The sequence below is a fragment of the Mustelus asterias genome, chromosome 25, assembly GCF_964213995.1.
Source record: "Mustelus asterias chromosome 25, sMusAst1.hap1.1, whole genome shotgun sequence".
NCBI lineage: Eukaryota > Metazoa > Chordata > Chondrichthyes > Carcharhiniformes > Triakidae > Mustelus > Mustelus asterias.
The window spans coordinates 703,698-725,291 of NC_135825.1; the positions used below are offsets into that span (position 1 = coordinate 703,698).

Below are 21,594 nucleotides of genomic sequence, written 5' to 3' on the forward strand. Positions count from 1 at the left end.
AAGGAGATTTACCAGGATGCTGCCTGGTTTGGAGGGTAGGTCTTATGAGGAAAGGTTGAGGGAACTTGGGCTTTTCTCTTTGGAGCGGAGGAGGTTGAGAGGAGACTTGATAGAGGTTTATAAGATGATGAGGGGGATAGATAGAGTGAACGTTCAAAGACTATTTCCTCGGATGAATGGAGCGGTAACTAGGGGGCATAACTATAGGGTTCATGGTGGGAGATATAGGAAGGATGTCCGAGGTAGGTTTTTTACTCAGAGAGTGGTTGGAGTGTGGAATGGACTTCCTGCAGGGATAGTGGAGTCAGAAACTTTAGGAACATTTAAGAAGCTATTGGATAGGCACATGGAGTACTTCGGGATGATAGGGAGGAAATAGCTTGATCTGGGTTTCAGACAAAGCTCAGCACAACATCGTGGGCCGAAGGGCCTGTTCTGTGCTGTACTGTTCTATGTTCTATGTTGAAATCTGAACCCAAAACATGAATGCACATTCTCCCCGTGTCTGCATGGATTTCCTCCAGGTGCTCCAGTTTCCTCCCACACTCCAAAAATGTGCGGGTTAGGTTGATTGGCCAAGTTAAATTGCCCATTGTGTCAGGGAGATTATCAGGATAAATACGTGGGGTTACAGAATCACAGAATACTAGTGCCGAAGAGACCCTTCGGCCCATCAAGTCTGCACCGACACATGAAATGCCCTGACATGCCCACCTAATCCCACTTGCCCATAGCCTTGAATGTTATGATGTGGCAAGTACTCATCCAGGTATTTTTTAATGGATGCGAGGCATCCCGCCTCCACCACCCTCCCAAGCAGCACATTCCAGACCATCACCACCCTCTGGGTAAAAAGGTTTTTCCTCACATCCCCCCTAAACCTCCCACCCCTCACTTTTAACTTGAGTTCTCTCGTAACTGACCCTTCAACTCAGGGGAACAGCTGCTCCCTATCCCCCCTGTCCATGCCCCTCATAATCTTGAGCACCTCAATCTGGTCACCCCTCAGTTTTCTCTGCTCCAGAGAAAACAACCCAAGCCTATCCAAGCTCTCTTCATAACTTAAATGTTCCATCCCAGGCAGCGTCCTGGTGAATCTCCTCTGCACCCCTCCAGTGCGATCACATCCTTCCTATAATGTGGCGGCCAGAACTGCACACAGTACTCCAGCTGTGGCCTCAGCAAAGCTCTATATAACTCCATCATGACCTCTCTGCTTTTGTAATCTATACCCCGATGGATAAAGGCGTCTATGCCCATATGCCCTTTTCACCACTCTGCTAACCTGCCTTTCCATCTTCAGAGATCTATGGACAAACACACCAAGGTCCCTTTGTTCTTCGGAACTTCCCAGTGCGAGACCTTTCATACAGGGCCTTAGACATAAGACCATAAGACATAGGAGCAGAATTATGCCACTCGACCCATAGAGTCTGCTCCGCCATTCAATCATGGCTGATATTTTTCTCATCCCCATAACCCCTGATCCCCTTATTAATCAAGAACCTATCTATCTCTGTCTTAAAGACACTCAATGACCTGGCCTCCACAGCCTTCTGCAGCAAAGAGTTCCACAGAGTCACCACTCTCTGGCTGAAGAAATTCCTCCTCATCTCTGTTTTAAAGGATCGCTCCTTTAGCCGGAGGTTGTTCCCTCTAGTTCCAGCTTTTCTGACTAGTGGAAACATCCTCTCCATGTCCACTCTATCCAGGCCTCTCAGTATCCTGTAAGTTTCAATAAGATCCCTCCTCAACGAGTACAGACCCAGAGTCCTCAACCGTTCCTCATACGACAAGCTCTTCATTCCAGGGATCATTCTTGTGAACATCCTCTGGACCCTTTCCGAGGCCAGCACATCCTTCCTTAGATACGGGGCCCAAAACTGCTCACAATGCTCCTTGGGGGCCTTGGTGGGATTGCTGTCAGTGCAGGCTTGATGGGCCAAATGGTCTCCTTCAGCACTGTAGGGATTCTATGATTCTATGAACAGAAAATGCTGGAGAATCTTAGCAAGTCTGCATTTAATTCCCTCTTCCAAATCATTAATATATAATGTGAACAGTTGAGATTCTAGCACTAGTCACTGACTGCCAATCAGAAAAAGAGCTATGTATGCCAACTCTTTGCCTCCCATCTACTAACCAGCTTTTTATCCATCTCAAGACATTACCTGCAATCCCATGTGCTTTAACTTTACATAGTAGTTTTTTTTGTGAGACCTTGTCGAAAGCCTTCCGAAAATCTAAATGAACCATATCCACTGGTTCTCCTCGGTCAACTCTACTAGTTACATCCTCAAACATTCCAATAGATTTGTCAAGCATGAATTCCCTTCTGTAAATCAGACTTTGTCTGATTATACCACTGCTTTCCAAATGCCAAGTTATGAAATCCTTGATAATGGACTCTAGCAACTTCCCCAGTACTGACGTTAGGCTCACTGGTCTATAGTTCCCTGTTTTCTCTCTATCTCCCTTTTTGAATAGCGGGCTTACATTAGCTACCCTCCAATCTGTAGGAACTATTCCAGAGTCCAAAGACTTTTGGAAAATAACCACTAATCGAGCTACTTTTTCCAGGGCCACTTCCTTAAGTACTCTGGGATGAAGATTATCAGGATCTGGAGATTTATCCATCTTCAATCCCATCAATTTTCCCAAAACCATTTCTCTGCTAATGCTGATTTCCTTCAGCTCCTCACTAAAACATGTTTCTATCAGCACTTCTGGCACACTGTTCATGTCTTCCTTTGTGAAGACTGAAGCAAAATACAAATTCAACTCCTCAGCCATTTCTTTATTCCCCGTTATGAATTCTCCCGTTTCTGACTGTAAGGGGCCTACATTCATTTTTGTCAATCTTTTTCTCTTTACATATCTATAGAAACTTTTACAGCCAGTTTTTATGTTCCCCACTAGCTTACTTTCATACTATATTTTCCCCTTCTTAATAAGTCCCTTTGTCTGCCTTTGCTGAGGCAGTGGTATTGTCGCTAGATTGGTAATCCACAGACCAGGGTAATTCTCTGGGAACCCATAGAGTTAGGAGGTATACAGCATGGAAACAGGCCCTTCGGCCCAACTTGTCCATGCCGCCTTTTATTTTTAAAACCCCTAAGCTAATCCCAATTGCCCGCATTTGGCCCATATCCCTCTATACCCATCTTATCCATGTAATTATCTAAATGCTTTTTAAAAGACAAAATTGTACCCGCCTCTACTACTACCTCTGGCAGTTTGTTCCAGACACTCACCACCCTGTGTGTGAAAAAATTGCCCCTCCGGACACTTTTGTATCTCTCCCCTCACCTTAAACCTATGCCCTCTAGTTTTAGACTCCCCTACCTTTGGGAAAAGATATTGACTATCTACTTTATCTATGCCCCTCATTATTTTATAGACCTCTATAAGATCGCCCCTCAGCCTCCTACCACATCAGGTGGTGAAATTTGAATTGAATAAAAAAATCTGGAATTAAAAGTCTTCTGATGACCATGAAACCATCGTCAATTGTCGTAAAGACCCATCTGGTTCACGAATGTCCTTGAGGGAAGGAAATCTGCCATCATGATCGGCGGAGGCTTGGAGGGTTGAAGGGCCTGCTCCTGTCCTGTACTTCTCTATGTTCTTTGTCCTTACCCGGTCTGGCCTACATGTGACTCCAGAGCACAGCAATGTGGTTGACTCCTTAACTGCCTCTTTGAAATGGGCAATTAGGGATAGACAACAAATAGTGGCCCAGCCAGTGACACCCACATCCCATGAAAGAATAAAAAAAGGTAATCAGAATTGTTGGGTGGCACACAGCACCCGGGACCCAGGTTCAATTCCGGTCTCGGGTCACTGTCTGCGTGGAGTCTGCACGTTCTCCCCGTGTCTGCTTGGGTTCCCTTGAGTGCTCCGGTTTCCTCCCACAGTCCAAAGATGTGCAGGTTAGGTGGATTGGCCATGCTAAATTGCCCCTTACTGTTCGGAATACTAGCAGAGTAAATAGATGGGGTGAAGAGGATAGCCCCCAAGTGGGATTGTGATTTGATAAGCCAAATGGCCTCCTTCTGTACTGTAGGGATTCTATGATTCTATGAATTTTAAACTGCTCCCAATCCTCAGACTTACTGTTTTTTCTTGCCAATTTGTATGTTTCTTCCTTAAATCTGATACTATCTCTAATTTCTCTTCGAAGCCATGATTTGGCCACAATTCCCTTCCCATTCTTGAGCCAAACAGGAATAAACAACTTCTGGAGTTCACCTATTCATTCTTTAAATGCCTGTCATTGCCTGTCCACTGTCTTTCCTTTCAGTAATGTTTCCCAGTCCATCATGGGCAATTCATGCCTCAGACCAAAGTTACCTTGATTGAGATTCAGGACCCTGGTCTCAAAATCAACTGCGTCACTGTCTACTTACCGTACCTGTGCACTGATTTTCACCTTGACCACAAATTCTATCATATTATGGTGACTCATCCCCAGGGATTCTCTCACAAACTGCATTGATTTCTTTGGAGAGAGTGCAAAGAAGGTTCACCAGGATGTTGCCTGGTCTCGAGGGTGTTGACTATGAGGAAAGGTTGAATAAACTAGGATTGTTTTCATTGGAAAGGCAGAGGCTGAGGGGAGACCTGATAGAGGTCTACAAAATAATGAGAGGCACAGACAGGGTAGATAGTCAGAGGCTTTTTCCCAGAGTGGAAGTGTCAATTCTAAGGGGGCACAGGTTCAAGTTGAGAGGAGGGAAAAGTTTGAGAGATGTATGGGGGAAGTTTTTCACGCAGAGAGCGGTGGGTGCCTGGAACGCGCTGCCAGAGGAGGTGATGGAAGCAGGCACATTAGCAACATTTAAGACACATCTGGATGGGTACATGAATAGGGAGTGAATAGAGGGATACGGACCGAGTAAGGGCAGAAGGTTTTTTTTAAAGTTGAGTTAGGACATCATGATTGGCACAGGCTTGGCGGGCCGAAGGGCCTGTTCCTGTGCTGTACTTTGTTCTTTACTAGAGTCACTCTGGCATTTTGGCAGACATGTAACCCTGAGAGTTCTGGGAAATATTGAATTAATTTGGAAGACAACAACATAGCTGAGCTTTGGAAAGGAAAGGAAGGTTGGAAATGGGATGATCATTTTCAAGGACAATATCAGCTAACATGGAAACGGGAAGGGAGGCCGGGTGCTTCACAGTTTAGCGGGAAATAGGCTCGCGAGAGCAGGACATGGGCCTCATGCACAAGGTGAGCTTGGAGAGGGGAAGTAGGAGAGGAACTAAGAATGCTGAGAGTTCAAGGCGAGGAAAGGGAACTCTATCGAGGCAGTTTGACGAAGGAGGCTGGGAAAGAACCAAAATGCCAAGAGACAACTCTTCAAATGCTCTTAATTTTAATGACAAAGAATCCTATAAACTTCCCACACTTGTCGTTAAGTCATGGAGTCATTATTGCAGAAAAGGAGACCATTTAGTCCATTGACTCCATGCTTTCCTTATAAGGAGACCAATACTGTACATAGTACTCCAGATGTACAGTGTACAAAATTATGAGGGGAAGGCATAGAGTGGACAGGATAAAATTGTTTTCCTTGGTGGAGAATTCTAGAACCAGGTGTCATAAATTCAAGATACGTGCCCGAGTTGGTGGTGGCAGCAGAGACCCTAAACTCTTTTAAAAAGTACCTGAATCTGCACCTTAAGTGCTGTAGGCTACAATGCTATGGGCCAGGTGCAGAAAGGCAGGATTAGAATGAAAACAAGATGGACTGAATGGCCTCCTTCAGTGGGATAACTTTTCGATGGTTCTACGTGGTCTCACCAATGCCCTGTATACCTGAAGCGTGATTTCTCTACTTTTGTAATCAACTCCCCTCACAATGAATGATAACATTGTTAGCTTTTCTAATTACTTGCTGTACCTGGGTGGTGCAGTGGTTAGCACTGCTACCTCACAGCTCCAGGGACCTACGTTCAATTCCAGCCTTGGGTGGTTGCCAGTGTGGAGTTTGCACGTTCTCCCAGTGTCTGCGTGGGTTTCCTCCAGGTGCTCCGGTTTCCTCCCACAGCCCAAAGATGTACAGATTAAGTGTATTTACCATGCTAAATTGCCCCTTAGTCTCCCAAGATATGTAGGTTAGATGGATTAGCCGTGGGAAATGTGTTGGGTTACAAGGATAGGGTGGAGGGGAGGGCCTGGGTTAGATACTCTGTCAGCGAGTCAGAACAGACTTAGAAACATAGAAAAACCACAGCACAAAACAGGCCCGTCGGCCCCACAAGTTGTGCCGAACATATCCCTACCTTTCAGGCCTACCTATAACCCTCCATCCTATTAAGTCCCATGTACTCATCCAGGAGTCTCTTAAAAGACCCTATTGAGTTTGCCTCCACCACCACTGACGGCAGCCGATTCCACTCGCCCACCACCCTCTGTGTGAAAAACTTCCCCCTAACATCTCCCCTGTACCTACCCCCCAGCACCTTAAACCTGTGTCCTCTCATAGCAGCCATTTCCACCCTGGGAAAAAGCCTCTGAGAGTCCACCCGATCTATGCCTCTTAACATCTTATATACCTCTATTAGGTCTCCTCTCATCCTACGTCTCTCCAAGGAGAAAAGACTATCCTCATAAGGCATGCCACTTAATCCAGGGAACATCCTTGTAAACCTCCTCTGCACCCTTTCAATCTTTTCCACATCCTTCCTGTAATGAGGCGAACAGAACTGAGCACAGTACTCCAAGTGGGGTCTGACGAGGGTCTTATATCATTATCCCCGGACTCCTAAACTCAATCCCTCGATTGATAAAGGCCAGCACACCATACGCCTTCTTAACCATCTCCTCCACCTGCGGGGCCGATTTAAGAGTCCTATGGACCCGGATCCCAAGGTCCTTCTGATCCTCTACAGTACTAAGAGTCTTTCCCTTTATATTGTACTCCTTCATCCCATTTGACCTGCCAAAATGGACCCCTACGCATTTATCTGGGTTGAAGTCCATCTGCCACTTCTCCGCCCAGTCTTGCATCCTATCTATGTCCCTCTGTAACTTCTGACATCCCTCCAGACTATCCACAACCCCACCAACCTTTGTGTCGTCGGCAAACTTACCAACCCATCCCTCCACTTTCTCATCCAGGTCATTTATGAAAATGACAAACAGCAAGGGTCCCAGAACAGATCCCTGGGGCACACCACTGGTGACCGACCTCCATTTAGAAAAAGACCCATCTATACCCACTCTCTGCCTCCTTTGGGCGAGCCAGTTCTGGATCCACAGGGCAGCAGCCCCTTGGATCCCATGCCCTCTCACTTTTTCTAGAAGCTTTGCATGGGGGACCTTATCGAATGCCTTGCTAAAATCCATATAAACCACATCTACCGCTTTCCCTTCGTCAATGTGTTTAGTCACACTTTCGAAGAACTCCACCAGGCTCCTAAGGCACGATCTGCCTTTGACAAAGCCATACTGAGTATTCTTGAGCATACTAAACCTCTCAATGCTCATAAATCTTGTCCCTCAGGATCTTCTCCATCAGCTTACCAACCACTGAGGTTAGACTCACCGGTCGGTAATTTCCTGGGCTATCCCTATTCCCCTTCTTGAAAATAGGAACCACATCCGCAATCCTCCAATCCTCCGGCACCTCTCCCGTCTCCATCGATGACGCAAAGATCATCGCCAGAGGCTCTGCAATCTCTTCCCTTGCCTCCCACAGTAACCTGGGGTACATCCCATCCGGACCCGGCGACTTATCTATCTTGATGCCATTCAAAGATTCCAGCACAACCTCTTTCTTGACCCATTCTTGATGGGTCGAATGGCCTCTTCTGCACTGAAGGGATTCTATGATTCGGTATATTTGCCTTTTTTGAGATTCATGCACACGGACACCCAGATCCCTCTGCATTTCAGAGCTCGGCAATCTCCCACCGTTTAGACAATAAGCATCTTTCTTATTCTTCCTGCCAAAATGGATAATTTCACATTTTCCCACATCATATTCCATTTGCCAAATCTTTGCCCATTCACTTAACCAATTTATGTCCCTTTGTAACTTCCTTATGTCCTCTTCACAATTTAAAATTGGGCTCATATTCTCTGGAGTAAAGAATAAAGAGGCAATCTCATTGAATCCTATAAAATTCTGAAGAGGCTTGATTGGGTGAATGCTGAGACACTGCCCACTCTTAAACAAAGCCAATTTTTACAGTAAATCCGACTTATTAATTTTCAATTCATCTCTTACTTCCAGCCTCACCACCTGTACCGATACTAATTATTATCCTAGAAACTTAGCCTTACCTTGTGCGTCGGAGATGTAGATCAGCTCTTTGCTTCCAATAGGTCCTACCCTGCCTCTTACTATCTGCCTACTGTTTACTAAAATGTTTGGGTTCCCTATAATGTTAATTCTATTTTCATAATCTCAATTCCCCTCTTCACCTCCCCCTTTACTTATTTTATTTGACCTGTTTCTTGCTTGAAGAATTCGCCTGACATGCATATTTTCAATCTCCCTCATCATTCACAGCGTCCTACCTTTATCCTCCCACCTTTTCCTCTTATTGGGATGTCCCTAGTCTATACCTGAAGCATTTCTTTCTTAGCAATTACACGTTGTTCCAGGACAGTTTCTCTCGTCAGTCTTTGGTTCTATTTCACTATGGCTCCCTCATTGAAATTAGAGCTTCTAAATTGGAAAAGAGCTTCTTGAAATTGTTTCTTACTCTTCTTCGTTACTCATCTAAACCCAAGTTTTCTCTCTCAGACATTTAGTTGACTTGGTCCACCTCAATCCAGCACCAGTTCCTAGTTGGACTGGGAACATGCTGTTAAAGGAAATTCTCCTGAACTCATTTCACAAATTCCTCCCCCTCCTTTCCTTGAACATTTTTCCAATTGATATTTGGTTAATTAAAGACTCCCCCAATATCACCACCCTGCAGTTCGTGCACATCCTGTGGATTTGCTCCTCTCTCACTATTTGGAGACCTATAGAATACTCCAAGTACTCTGTTCATACCCTTTTTGCTTCTTAACTCTAATCAAATGTATTCTGCCCGAGCGCCATCAAGGACATCCACGCTTATCTAATACTTCAATTTATTCTCCAATTACACGAGTGCAGCTCTTCTCTCGGACATTGTCCCTAGACTTGTTGAGATGCAACTTGTCCTTTTTGAATAGGAGCCTCCTGCCCCAGGACTGGTTCCAATGCCCCATAAATGTCCCTTTCAACCCACACTCCAAACCAAGCATTGATCCTCACTCTCACCAGTGTGTGGGGCACTGGGAGTAATCCCTTACTACCTTTGATATCCTAACATTTTAATTTCCTCCCTGGCTCCTAAATATCAGACCATAGAACCTCAGTACATAGAAACATAGGAATTAAGAGCAGAAGTAGGCAATTCAGCCCATCAAGCTTGCTCCGCCATTCAATCAGATCATGATTGATCTCTCCCTGGTCTCAAATCCACCTCCCCACCTGTTCGCCATATTCTTTTAACCTTTTTCTTATTAGAAATATATCTGTCTCCTTCTCAAAATATTCAATGATTCAGACTCCACCGCGCTATGGGGCAGCGAGTTCCACAAATTCACCACCCTCTGAGAAGTAGTTCCTCCTCATCTGAGTTTTAAATTTACTGCTTCTCAACCTATACCTGTGACTTCTTATTCAAGATTGCCCAACAAGGGGAAACATTTGGTCTACATTTACTTTATCAATCCCTTTTTAAATTTTATATACCTCGATCAGATCCCCTCTCATCCTTCTAAACTCCAGTGAGTACAAGCCCAAACTGTTTAATCTCTCCTCATACGTCAACCCTTTCATCCCCGGAATCAATCTGGTGAACCTCCTCTGAACTGCCTCCAATGCCACCACATCCTTCCTCAAATAAGGAGACCAAAACTGGACACAATACTCCAGATGTGGTCTCATCAACACCCTATACAATTGCAACAACACTCCTCTACTTTTATATTCCAGACCCTTTGCAATAAATGCCAACATCCCATTGGCCTTTTTTATTACATGTTGCACCTGCATACTGACGCTCTGCGATTCATGAACATAAACACCCAGATCCCTCTGCCCAGAACACAGACACCCAGATCCCTCTGCCCAGAACACAGACACCCAGATCCCTCTGCCCAGAACACAGACACAGTAAGAAGTTTAACAACACCAGGTTAAAGTCCAACAGCTGTTGGACTTTAACCTGGTGTTGTTAAACTTCTTACTGTGTTTACCTCAGTCCAACGCCGGCATCTCCACATCAGAACACAGACACCCAGATCCCGCTGCCTGGATGCATTTTGAATCTGCTTTCATTTCGGTAATAATTTGCCTTACACACTTATCCTCATTAAACTCCATCTGCCAAATATTGGCCCATTCTCCTAGCCTATCTATATCCATCTGTAAAATCTTTATATCCTCTTCACTGCCTGCTTTCCCACCTATTTTAGCATCATCTGCAAATTTTGCTATGTTACACTCTGCCCCTGCTTGCAGATTAATTATATAGATTGTAAACAGTTGAGGTCCGAGGACTGACCCCTGCGGCACGTCGCTCATTACATTTCGCCAGCCAGAGAAGGACCCATTTATCCCAACCCTCTGCTTTCTGTCATCCTTTCTCTTTGTATTACAACTTAGTATGGCTCCTGCTCTGCCCAAGACCGCAAGGAACTACAAAAGGTTGTGAAAGTAGCCCAATCTATCAGGCATCTATCAGTAGCCCAATCTATCAGCCTCCCATCCATTGACTCTGTCTACACTTCCTGCCGCCTCGGCAAAGCAGCCAGCATAATTAAGGACCCCATGCACGCTGGACATTCTCTCTTCCACCTTCTTCCATCGGGAAAAAGATACAAAAGTCTGAGGTCACATACCAACCGACTCAAGAACAGCTTCTTCCCTGCTGCTGTCAGACTTTTGAATGGACTTACCTTATATTAAGTTGATCTTTCTCTACACCCTGGCTTTGACTGTAACATTACATTCTGCACTCTCTCCTTTCCTTCCCTGTGTACGGATGCTTTGTCTGTATAGCGCCCAAGAAACAATATTTTTCACTGTATGTTAATACATGTATTAATAATGTATACAATAATAAATCAAATCAAAAATCAAAATCAGCTAATGTTCAATCTAATCTAGTACTCCACCCCCAAGCCCCTGCAGTTCCATCCCATGATCTCTGTGTTATTGGTATGATCATGTATCACAACTTCTGACACATTCTCTTCCTTCAATAGAATATTCTGGTTGTTCACCATATCCTGTCGATTGTGTGAATCTTTTCTTAAGGGAGCAGTGATAAGGGTTGTACTGTGCACCATTTAGCATGGGGAGAGTGAATACTTCACTACACCCTGCTCACACCTGCCTATACACTCCTTCACCGTTACTCCCTATACCCTGAAATAGTTGACCTAATGGTGACAGTGTGAAAGGCCATGTAGCAAGACCTGACCAACATGATACTGGTAATGGTAATGGAGGAGTTTGGAATTCCAGATTGTTCCCAGGCAGTCAGTTCACTCAGGAACACTTTACCAAGCACCGTTAGCATTGGCCACCCATGGATCTCTGATGCGCTATCAATAAGGCGAAAGACTACCGATATGCCAATATAAGTGTAGGCTTTTATTCACAACAGAATCAGGAGCAGATCGCAACAAATAACCGACCTGGACTGAACAAGGGGGAGGAGACAGCCACCTTTATACTAGGTGTCGAGGGGAGGAACCAAACTGGAAGGGGGTGTGTCCAGGTATGACAAGCACACACAACGGTGGTCCATATAGGTCAAAGGCACAACTGAGGTCCACCACAATCTCTCTCTTCCCATCTCCTCACTTCCACTGTGCAAGTTTCTCTGGCTCTAACAGTGGGTGCATCTTAGCCCAAACTATAGTTTAAACTGTCACTGCCCCTATTGCCTTGCCTTTGATTTCTTCAATCAGCTCTGAGTCTATTTGCAAATTTAGCTTCCAATTTTTGCAAGACTGGACAATGCTGTAAGACTCTGCCGCTCTGTGAAGTAACTTTAATCCAATTATGAGCTTTTTCTGCAGAGTCTGGGACTGGGCACTGGCTTCCTGCTTTTTCATTTTAGCTAGAGTCTGGAACTTCACCGACCTGGGCCCATGCTCACTTGCCCTGGAGACAAGAATGTTACTGACCCAGACATCGAATGACCTTTCCCTGCTGCCCATAGATCTTGCAGGTAATCTCCAACGTCACCACCAGAATATTTTCCCCCACACAGCACTGTGCACATCCTCAAGTTTCACCTCTATCAATGGGTCTTCCAACATTCTACCCTTCACATAGTCTCTCACCTACATTTGCCTGTAACACTGCCTCCAAACTTGGAATCAGTTTCACAATGTTCCATATAAATTCCATCCTATCTCTGACTTTAATTCTGGATCCTTCCGACTGTTTGCTCTCTATTCTCCAATTACTGACTAGATATTTGGATCCTAAAATTTCTACGAAGACAGACCTTCTTAAATTCACCTTCCCCATGTTCTTCACATGTGCGTTTTGGCTGCTTCTCTGGACTTGAGGAATCACTTGTAGAAATCATTTGACTTTCAGAGATCTGTGGACAGTAACTCTAAACTCCGTGTGTGCCTCCTCTCAGCATCCCATCATTTATTTTCCATCCCTTGTCTTGTCTATCCTCCTTAAATACATCACCGCACACTTCTCCGAGTGGAATTTCATTGGCCACTTTCTGCCCACCTGACCAGTCTACAGCCTTCCTCCTCACAACCAACCACGGGTGCCATTTAGAATCATCTGCAAACTTTTAATCATTGCCCCTACAAGTCCAAATCACTGATACCATGTATAACAAGGAAGTTAAAACTAGAGGACACAGCCTCAAAATAAAGGGGGGTCGGTTTAAGACAGAGTTGAGGAGGAACTTCTTCTCCCAGAGGGTGGTGAATCTCTGGAATTCTCTGCCCACTGAGGTGGTGGAGGCTACCTCGCTGAATATGTTTAAAGCGCGGATGGATGGATTCCTGAGCGGTAAGGGAATTAAGGGTTATGGGGATCAGGCGGGTAAGTGGTACTGATCCACGTCAGATCAGCCATGATCTTATTGAATGGCGGGGCAGGCTCGAGGGGCTAGATGGCCTACTCCTGCTCCTATTTCTTATGTTCTTATGTTCTTATAACAAGGGACCCAGCCCTAACTCCATTTCTATCAACGTTGTTTTCTCTGCCTTTTCTTTGACTCCACACCCTTTTTCATCTTTCATGGATGTGGGCGTCACTGGTTAGGCCAGCATTTATTGCCCATCCCTAATTGCCCTTGAGAAGGTGCGGGTGAATCATTTTCCTGAACGACAGCAGTCATGTTGTTATGTTTCCTTCATTTCGCTCTCACGTATCTGGTAACCCAAATTCCTATTCCCATCCATCAGGAATACTTGACATTCCTACTCTCTTGCCGCCATTCCAGACTTGACTCCGTCTTAAGTAAGCCAGGAAGGGACAGAGGGAAGCTGTAGGCTTATCTAAGAGGGGCAATGATTAAGAAGTTTGTAGATGATACAAATCTTGGCGTATGGGTGATAGTGAGGAGAGTTGCTGTAGACTGTCGGCTCACTTGAGGATGAGCAGGTGAAACCATGACAGAGGTTTATGTGCATTCTAAGTAGCATTCTGTAGACAGAGCTAAACAATCCTACACAAATGGGTTATTTCAAAGTTCTACCACATCAAGTGGTGAATAATTAAACACCAAACAAAGAGGCTCCACAAACATCGCCACCTGCAATGGATTTAGCATGGCCAATGACCAATGCACCTAACCAGAACATTTTTCAGACTGTGGGAGGAAACTGGAGCACCCGGAGGAAACCCACGCAGACACGGGGAGAACATGCAAACTCTGCCCAGACAGTGACCCAAGGCTGGAATCGAACCCAGGCCCCTGCCATTGTGAGGCAGCAGTGCTAACCACTGTGCCACCATGCTGATGGGAGGGGAGCCCAGCACATCATTGCAAAAGGCAAGGCTGAAGCATTTGCAACAATCTTCAGTCAACAGCAAAGTGATGGAAGGGGTCATCAATCAGCACTCACTCAGCAACAACCTCATCACTGGGTTCCGCCAGGGCCACTCAGCCCCTGACTTCACTACAGCCTTGGTTCAAACATGGACAAAAGAGCTGAATTCCAGGGTGAGGTGAGAGTGACAGCCCTTGACATCAAGGCAGCATTCGACCGAGTGTGGCATCAAGGAGCCCGAGCCAAACTGGAATCAATGGGAGTCAGGGGGCAATCTTGCTACTGGTTGGAGTCATTCATGGCACAAAAAAAAATGATTGTGGTGGTTAGGAGTTCAATCATCTCAGTCCTAGGACATTGTTCCTCAGGCTAGTGTCCTAGCCCAGTCTAGAATACAAGGGCAAATTGTACCAGCAAAAAGGATAAGGGCAGCAGATGCAAGGCAGCATCATTTACAAACTCCCCCTCCAAACCACGCACCATCCTGATTTGGATCTACGTCACCGTTCCTCACTGTCACTGCACTGAAATCCTGGAACTCCCTCTGTAACAGCACTGTGGCTGTAGCTACACCACATGGACTGGAGTAGTTGAAGCTGGCTTATCTCCACCTTCAAGGGCAATAAATGCTGACCTACCGAGAGACACCCACATCCAGGGAAAGAATTAAATAACTGATATTGCCTACTCACTAAAAGAGACACAAAGCTCAGCATGAAAGCTACATGTCATACAATTCATGCACTTATACTGTGCTCACACTCTCAGTTCCAAAGTCCCTGTAATTATCTAAAACTACCTTTGCTGACATCTTCTCTAGAACCGAGCAACCCTTTGCCCCCATCCCTAATCCACCGCCACAGCTGTTACCCTGGAGTCCGCCTGTGTCTTTTGAACATCTGACATAAGCCCCGCACTCCGTCCAATCCAACTGCCTCCTCCGTCCTCACCCATCCTCACCCCCGTCAATCTGAACTGCCATCTGCCATCTTGACCCTGCATTCTGGAACATTCTTCCCACCATTGCTTAGTGTCCAATTATTCTTGCCTCTGTGAATCTTTTTGGGATATTTATTGTATTTAAAGGGTTTGTTAAAAAGTGGAATTAGTTATGCTGCCGGCATCTCGCAAAGTAGTTCACAGCATGAATCAGATTTTGGAATGCAGTGACTCTTTCGACAGGATTGGTGTTCTGTAAAAGAGCAAGTGGATAAATCAGCAGCGATCTGTTCTCCATGTTGTTGGGCGAAGGAGGTTTATTGTCCAGGCCACCCAGAGAACGCCTGGATCTTCCTCAAATCATGCCAAAGGAATCTTTAATATCCATGGCAAGCCCTCAGTACTGCAATGGAATGTTAATCTGTGAATTTCTCTCTCTGTCCAGCAGTTAAACCCCAAGGGCTCAGAGAGGTGTCGACATTACCAACCCAGGAATAATGGTACTTTCAAGAATTAAGAGCACGGTATCTTGAGATGTTTTAAAATTTGACACTCGTGAAAGCTTCCTTTGTTGAGCAGGTAACCACACAGCGGGAGAATGGAAGCTGGTTTTAAGGGCTGATCTCTGACCTTTGTTCTGCTATTAATAGAAAATCAAAAAACATGAACTTTAACTCGGACCTTCAATTGGGAGAAGAAAGAGGAAAATGAGTGTTAGGTCAGAATAAACATTTTCTTTGTTGCGAAAATGTGAAAAGATTTTCCGCTAAACCTTTCAATTTTATTTCTTTGTATTCTCGACACGATGAGAGATGCCAATGACCACATTCTGTTCCAGGAATTGATTCATCTGCTTTCAGCACTCACAACGTTTTATTAGAATCAGCAACTTGAATTTATATAGCACCTACAACGTAGTAAAACATCCAAAACATTTCACAACAGCAATTAGCAAACAAAATTTGGCACTCGGCGACATGAGGAGATACTGGGTCGCATGCCCAAAACCTGGATCAAAGGTTGAAAGGTGGAAAACACCTTTTCCACCTGGAAAAAAGCTGGAGAGGTTTAGGGAGGGAATCCTTTGCAGGGATCTGGCCACCAATAATGGAACAATCAAAACTGAGGATAAGCAAGTGGCAAAGTTAAAGGAGTACAGAATCCCAGAGGGTTGTGGGGCTGGAGGAGAGTTTAGGAATGAGGAAAGGGCAAAGTCGTGAGGAGGGTTTGAAACAAGGAAGAGAATTTTTACATTGAATTGTGGCTGGAGCAGAGTGGGCCAGTGAGGCAAGAGACCAGGTTAAGTGGGAGCAGAGGTTTGGATGTTTGTGAATCTATGTGAGAGAACGTGGGAGTATGGACAGAGCATTGGAGTAGTGAAGTCTAACAGTAACAACAGCATGGATAGAATTTCAGTAACAGGTAGGACAGGGGCTGAGTCAGACGATGCACAGAGTGGAAACAAGCGGCCTTGGTTGAAGAGGGTAGGTAGCTGGAAGCTGATCTCTGGATCACCAAGGTTGCCAACAATCTGGTTTGGAAACAATAGAATTATTGAATCATACGGCACAAACGAGGCCAGCTCTCTGGTTTCCAGCTGGTTCCATTTCCATTGCTCTTTCACAAAAACTCAGAGAAACGGCTGAGTGGCTGAAAGTTGTTTTCTTACCAGGAAGAAATGCAGGACAATCATCCATCCCCAGCCCCCATCAGGGGGGTCAGCGTATCGCTTCACCTTCTGACTCCAACACTTCACCTTGCTCACCTCGTCCATGTTCCTTTAGCAGGTGCTCAGACCCAGCTCCACCTTTCCCGTATGCCTGTAATATAGTCAGAGATATTGCTTCTATTTCTGCACAAATGAAACGAAACACTCTGTATAAAGTCACAGACAGTCTTGATTTGGGATTTTCCCTTTCAGTTAGACACAAGGAAAACCTCAATTCCACAGAACTTCACTCACTAATTTAATATCAGTTCTGCTCCCAGAGCAGGGATTATTTGAAAAATCCTTGTTGGTCAGGATATTGGGATCCAGGGCACTCCTGAAATTCTGATTCCAGCTCCAGCCCCGGAGGCATCAATTTGTGGGATTAGTTCACAAGTGGCACTGATCCATCATTCTCTGGGGGCGATCTTACCAAATAATTCCAAGTCCAGAATGGCTGTGAAAGTGGGAGAGGTTCAGTTCAGTTTTTCAGCAAGGCCACTAGTCGAACCTTACGCATTCTGTGCAATAGAAAAATCCCTCAATCCAATTTCCGCCAGTAGGGGGAGTGGGCTGGGCCTAAATCACCCAAAAGCTGGCTGATAGCACTAGAGAGTACCATTGTGCATGTGCAGGTCTCTGTGTCGAGAGCAACAGAGATCTGTCACTGCCACTGCTGTTATAATTGGCAGGTTTCCGTGGGCCAGCACCCCAACACACCCCACATTATCACAGGGCCCCGCAGCCGATCGCAAACCTCCCCACTGCCTCGCCTGGAATGATCGCCCCACCCCACCGATCACTGGAGGAGTGGTCCCCTCCTCCCTCCTCCCACCAATCACTGTGCAGAGTGTGCAGCGAATTCCCTGCCCCACCAGATGAACAGCCCCAGTCTGCCCCTGCCTCTAGTAGGGCCCGCCCCTTCTGCCATCACCCTCTTGGCACTGCCTTGTGCCCTGTTGGCAGTGCCAAGGTGCCAGGCTGGCACTGCCCCCGACCTCCAGGGTGGCCTCTGGTTTTACTGGCAAGACCAACACGTCTGGTTCCTGTTGATGGGGCTGGGACCAGACGTGATCCTTGACAGAGAGAATCTTTCCCAGCGAGCCCAAAGAGGCACACGAGCTCGGACAATTCCGTCCTGGTCTCACTAATTACATTTAAATGAGGATTAAAATAAATGTAAATAATATATTCAGCCTGCTGATCTCGCCAGATATCCGGTGGCTCAGCCCGCACATCGGCTGGCCGAGCGCGATGGTAAGATCGCCCCCCACCCCAATGTGGATGGATTTCGTCCAGAGGCTGTCAGGAATTGTGGAAAACAATTACCAGGATCGGAAATGGAATTGGACCTTAACCCAAATTTGTTCCCTTATTCATCGTATCCCAGAGGAAGGGGAGAAGGTGGAAAAGATGGGACTGAAAAGGGGAGAGCGTGGTGGCACACAGTTCTAGCAGCTGGAGCTAATAGGAGTTTGGGGAGTGGGGAGACATATCTTTCTAATAAATCTGCTCAACAGTTAACTGGTATTGACTGAAGGTAAGCTCACACACCCCGAGGCAGGGATAAACCAGCTTGATTGGAGAGGAGCTGGTTAGTTAGCTGGTTAACTAATCCTGACTAGTTGTTGTCAACTCAGCTCCAAAGTGTAGAAAATCGACAGGTCCGGACGCAGTGGAAGGACCTGTTTAGTGAGTAACTGCTAAACCAGTCAGGAAATAACAAACATTCAACCCTTAATTAAAGGTGATTCAAACATGTAATAGCTCTTTCGGGTACCAACATAATAAACAAACTCAAATTAACTTAGGGACAAAGTAAAAGGGGCAGCTCCCCAAAAGGAAGGGGGGAACAGCCCGAACCAAAAACAAAGTCGAAAGGAAACTTTAAACATCAAACCAAAAGGTGATTATCGGGGTCGATAATACACCCCAGCCCCTGCGGCGCCCAGCGGTCGCGGAAGGCGTCAACCGCGCCCGTGGACACCGCATGCTCCCTCTCCAGAGCCACCTGGCCGCGAATGTAGCTGCGGTAGAGGGGCAGACAGTCGGGATGGACGGCCCCGTCGATCGCCCGCTGCCTGGACCTATTGATGGCGCGTCTCGCCAGGCCCAGGAGCAGGTTTCAAACATGTAATAAGCACAACAAATTGCAGTAAGCACGGCAATCATTCCAAGTTAATTAATCAAATAACATAAATGCCAATGACAGGGTAGGTGATGTGTTACAGCTGTGGAATTGATACAACGCAGGACAATCCAGGACAAAGACAACAACAGTAAACGGCAGCAGCTGGGGGAATTTTGGAATGGAATTATTAATCTAGAAAGGCACGCACTGGGCAAGATCAGGGAGGGTGAGAAACACCTGGACACATTGTACCAGGAGATAGTCACTCCTTTTACATCAGGGTCATCTGTTGTGGGCAGTAACTGTGGGACAGGAGAATGTGAGTGAGACAAATAAAGGGGTTGAGCAGACAGTAGTGGAGGAGACTCAGACTTTGTAAGTGCATGCGAAGACAGGGGAGGGGGGTTGCTGGCAGCAAGGGAAAAGTGAGGGGGTGGTGCTGTTAATGATTGGTGATATTAGCACAATGGCCAGAGATTACCTTGGAATAGGGAGACAGTGCAGCTGGCTAAAGAACTGGCGCAGGAGGGAGGGTTTCAGATTTGTGAGTCATTGGGATGTTTTCCAGGGAAGGTGGGACCCGTACAAGAAGGACGGGTTACACCTGAACTGGAGGGGCCAGTATCCTGGCTGGGAGGTTAGCTAGTGTGGTTCAGGTAGGTTTAAACTAGTGTGGCCAGGGAGGGGGGGGGGGGGGGAGAGAGAGAGAGAGAGAGAGAGAGAGAGAGGGGGGGGGGGAGGGGGGGGGGAGAGAGAGAGAGAGAGAGAGGGGGGGGGGAGGGGGAGGGGGGAGGGGGGAGAGAGAGGGGGGGGGGGGGAGAGAGAGAGAGAGAGAGAGAGAAATCATAACAGTCGGTCAGCAAGTGTAGAGACTGGGGATGAGCTTGGGACCAAGGCCAGGCTAGTTAAGAGGAAGAGCAGACTGAGGGAGGTCGAACTCAATGGGCCTGGAGGTCTGGAGTGCATCTGCTTCAATGCAAGGAGTATAACAGTTATGACAGATGAACTTAGAGCCTTGATTCTTGCGCAGAACTTGGATGTGACTGCGATAATGGAGACTTGGTTAAAAAAGGTTCAGGACTGGCAGCTAAATATTCCGCGATTTAAATGTTTTAGGTGAGACAGAGGGGAAGGTAAAATAGGTGGAGGAATTGCAATACTGGTTAGGGAACATATTACAGCTGTACAGAGGGAGGACACCTTGGAAAAAATCATGTAATGAGACCTTGTGGGTAGAACTCAGAAACAGGAAGGGGGCAGTCACTATGATGGGGGTGTACTACAGGCCACCCAATAGCCCATGGGAAGTTGAGGAACAGATATGTAAGCAAATTCTAGACAGATGTAGAAATAATAGGGTTGTTGTAGTGGGAGACTTTAATTTTCCTCATATTGACTGGAAATCCCTGAGGGCTAAGGGTTCGGATGGTGAAGAATTCGTTAAGTGTGTCCAGGAAGGCTTTTTGGAACAATATGTGGATAGTCCAACAAGAGAGGGGGCTATACTGGACCTGGTACTAGGGAATGAGTCTGGCCAGGTCATCAAAGTTGCAGTGGGGAAACATGTGGTGAACAGTGACCACAATTCCGTATGTTTTTGGACACTGATGGAAAAGGACGAGTGTTGTCCTCGGGCTAAGATGCTAAATTGGGGGAAGGCTAACTACATCCAGATTAGGCAGGATTTGGAGGCTTTTGTTTGGGAAAGGCTGTTTGAGGGTAAATCCACTTTTGACATGTGGGAGTCTTTTAAGGAGCAGTTGATCGGAATGCAGGACAGGCATGTGCCTATGAAAAGGAAGGACAGGATTCAGGAACCGTGGATGACCAGGGAAATTGCGAGTCTAGCCAAAAAAAAAAGGAAGCATATACGAGGTCTGGGCAACTAAAAACAGATGAAACGCTTGAAGAATACAGGGAAAGTAGAAAATAACTCAAACAGCGAGTTAGGAGGGAAAAAAGGGTCATGAAATGTCTTTGACAGGCAGGATTAAGGAGAATCCCAAGGTGTTTTATATATTTGTTAGGATCAAGAAGGTAGCTAGAGAAAGAGTTGGTCCACTCAAAAGACAAAGGAGGGAAATTATGCGTAGAACCAAAGGAAGTGAGTGAGATCCTTAATGAGTACTTTGCATCGGTATTCACAAAAGAGAGGGACACGTCAATTGATGGTGTCTCGGAGGGGTGTGTAGCCCGTTAGAACAAGTCATCATTACGAGGAGGTGTTAGATGAATTAAAAAGCATTAAGGTAGACAAATTCCCAGGGCCAGATGCCATCTATCCCAGATTACTGAGGGAGACGAGATGAAATTGCTGGGCCTCTAACAGAAATCTTTGTCTCCTCGTTGGCCACAGGTGAGGTTCCAGAGGATTGGAGGATAGCCAATGTTGTCCCGTTATTTAAGAAGGGTAGCAAGGATAACCCGGGTAATTATAGGTCAGTGAGCTTGATGTCAGTGACAGTGAAATTGTTGGAGAAGATTCTTAGAGATAGGATCTATACACATTTGGAACTGAATGATCTTATTAGTGGCAGGCAGCTGGTTTTGTACGAGAGAGGTCATGTCTCACTAATTTAATTGAGTTTTTTTTGAGGAGGTGACAAAAATGATTGACAAGGGAAGGGCTGTGGATGTTGTCTACATGGACTTTAGTAAAGCATTTGACAAAGTCCCTCTTGGCAGGCTGGTACAAAAGATTAAATCTCACGGGATCAGTGGTGAACTAACTAGATGGATTCAGAACTGGCTTGGCCATAGAAGACAGAGGGTAGCAGTGGA

General features: G+C 46.0%; 1 protein-coding gene across 5 annotated transcripts in view; it reads right to left on the reverse strand.

Annotated features, from left to right (window-relative positions):
- Positions 1–21,594, reverse strand: part of slc16a4 (solute carrier family 16 member 4) — a 133,076-nt gene that overhangs the window by 86,707 nt on the left and 24,775 nt on the right. For all 5 annotated transcript variants that reach the window (XR_013500902.1, XM_078241971.1, XM_078241969.1 and 2 more), the window contains one exon: positions 16,644–16,794. Coding sequence is in view for 4 of the 5 variants with exons in the window: in XM_078241967.1 (XP_078098093.1) it covers positions 16,644–16,748 (105 nt within the window). In the remaining variant the exon portion in view is untranslated. The remainder of the gene's footprint in view (positions 1–16,643; positions 16,795–21,594) is intronic.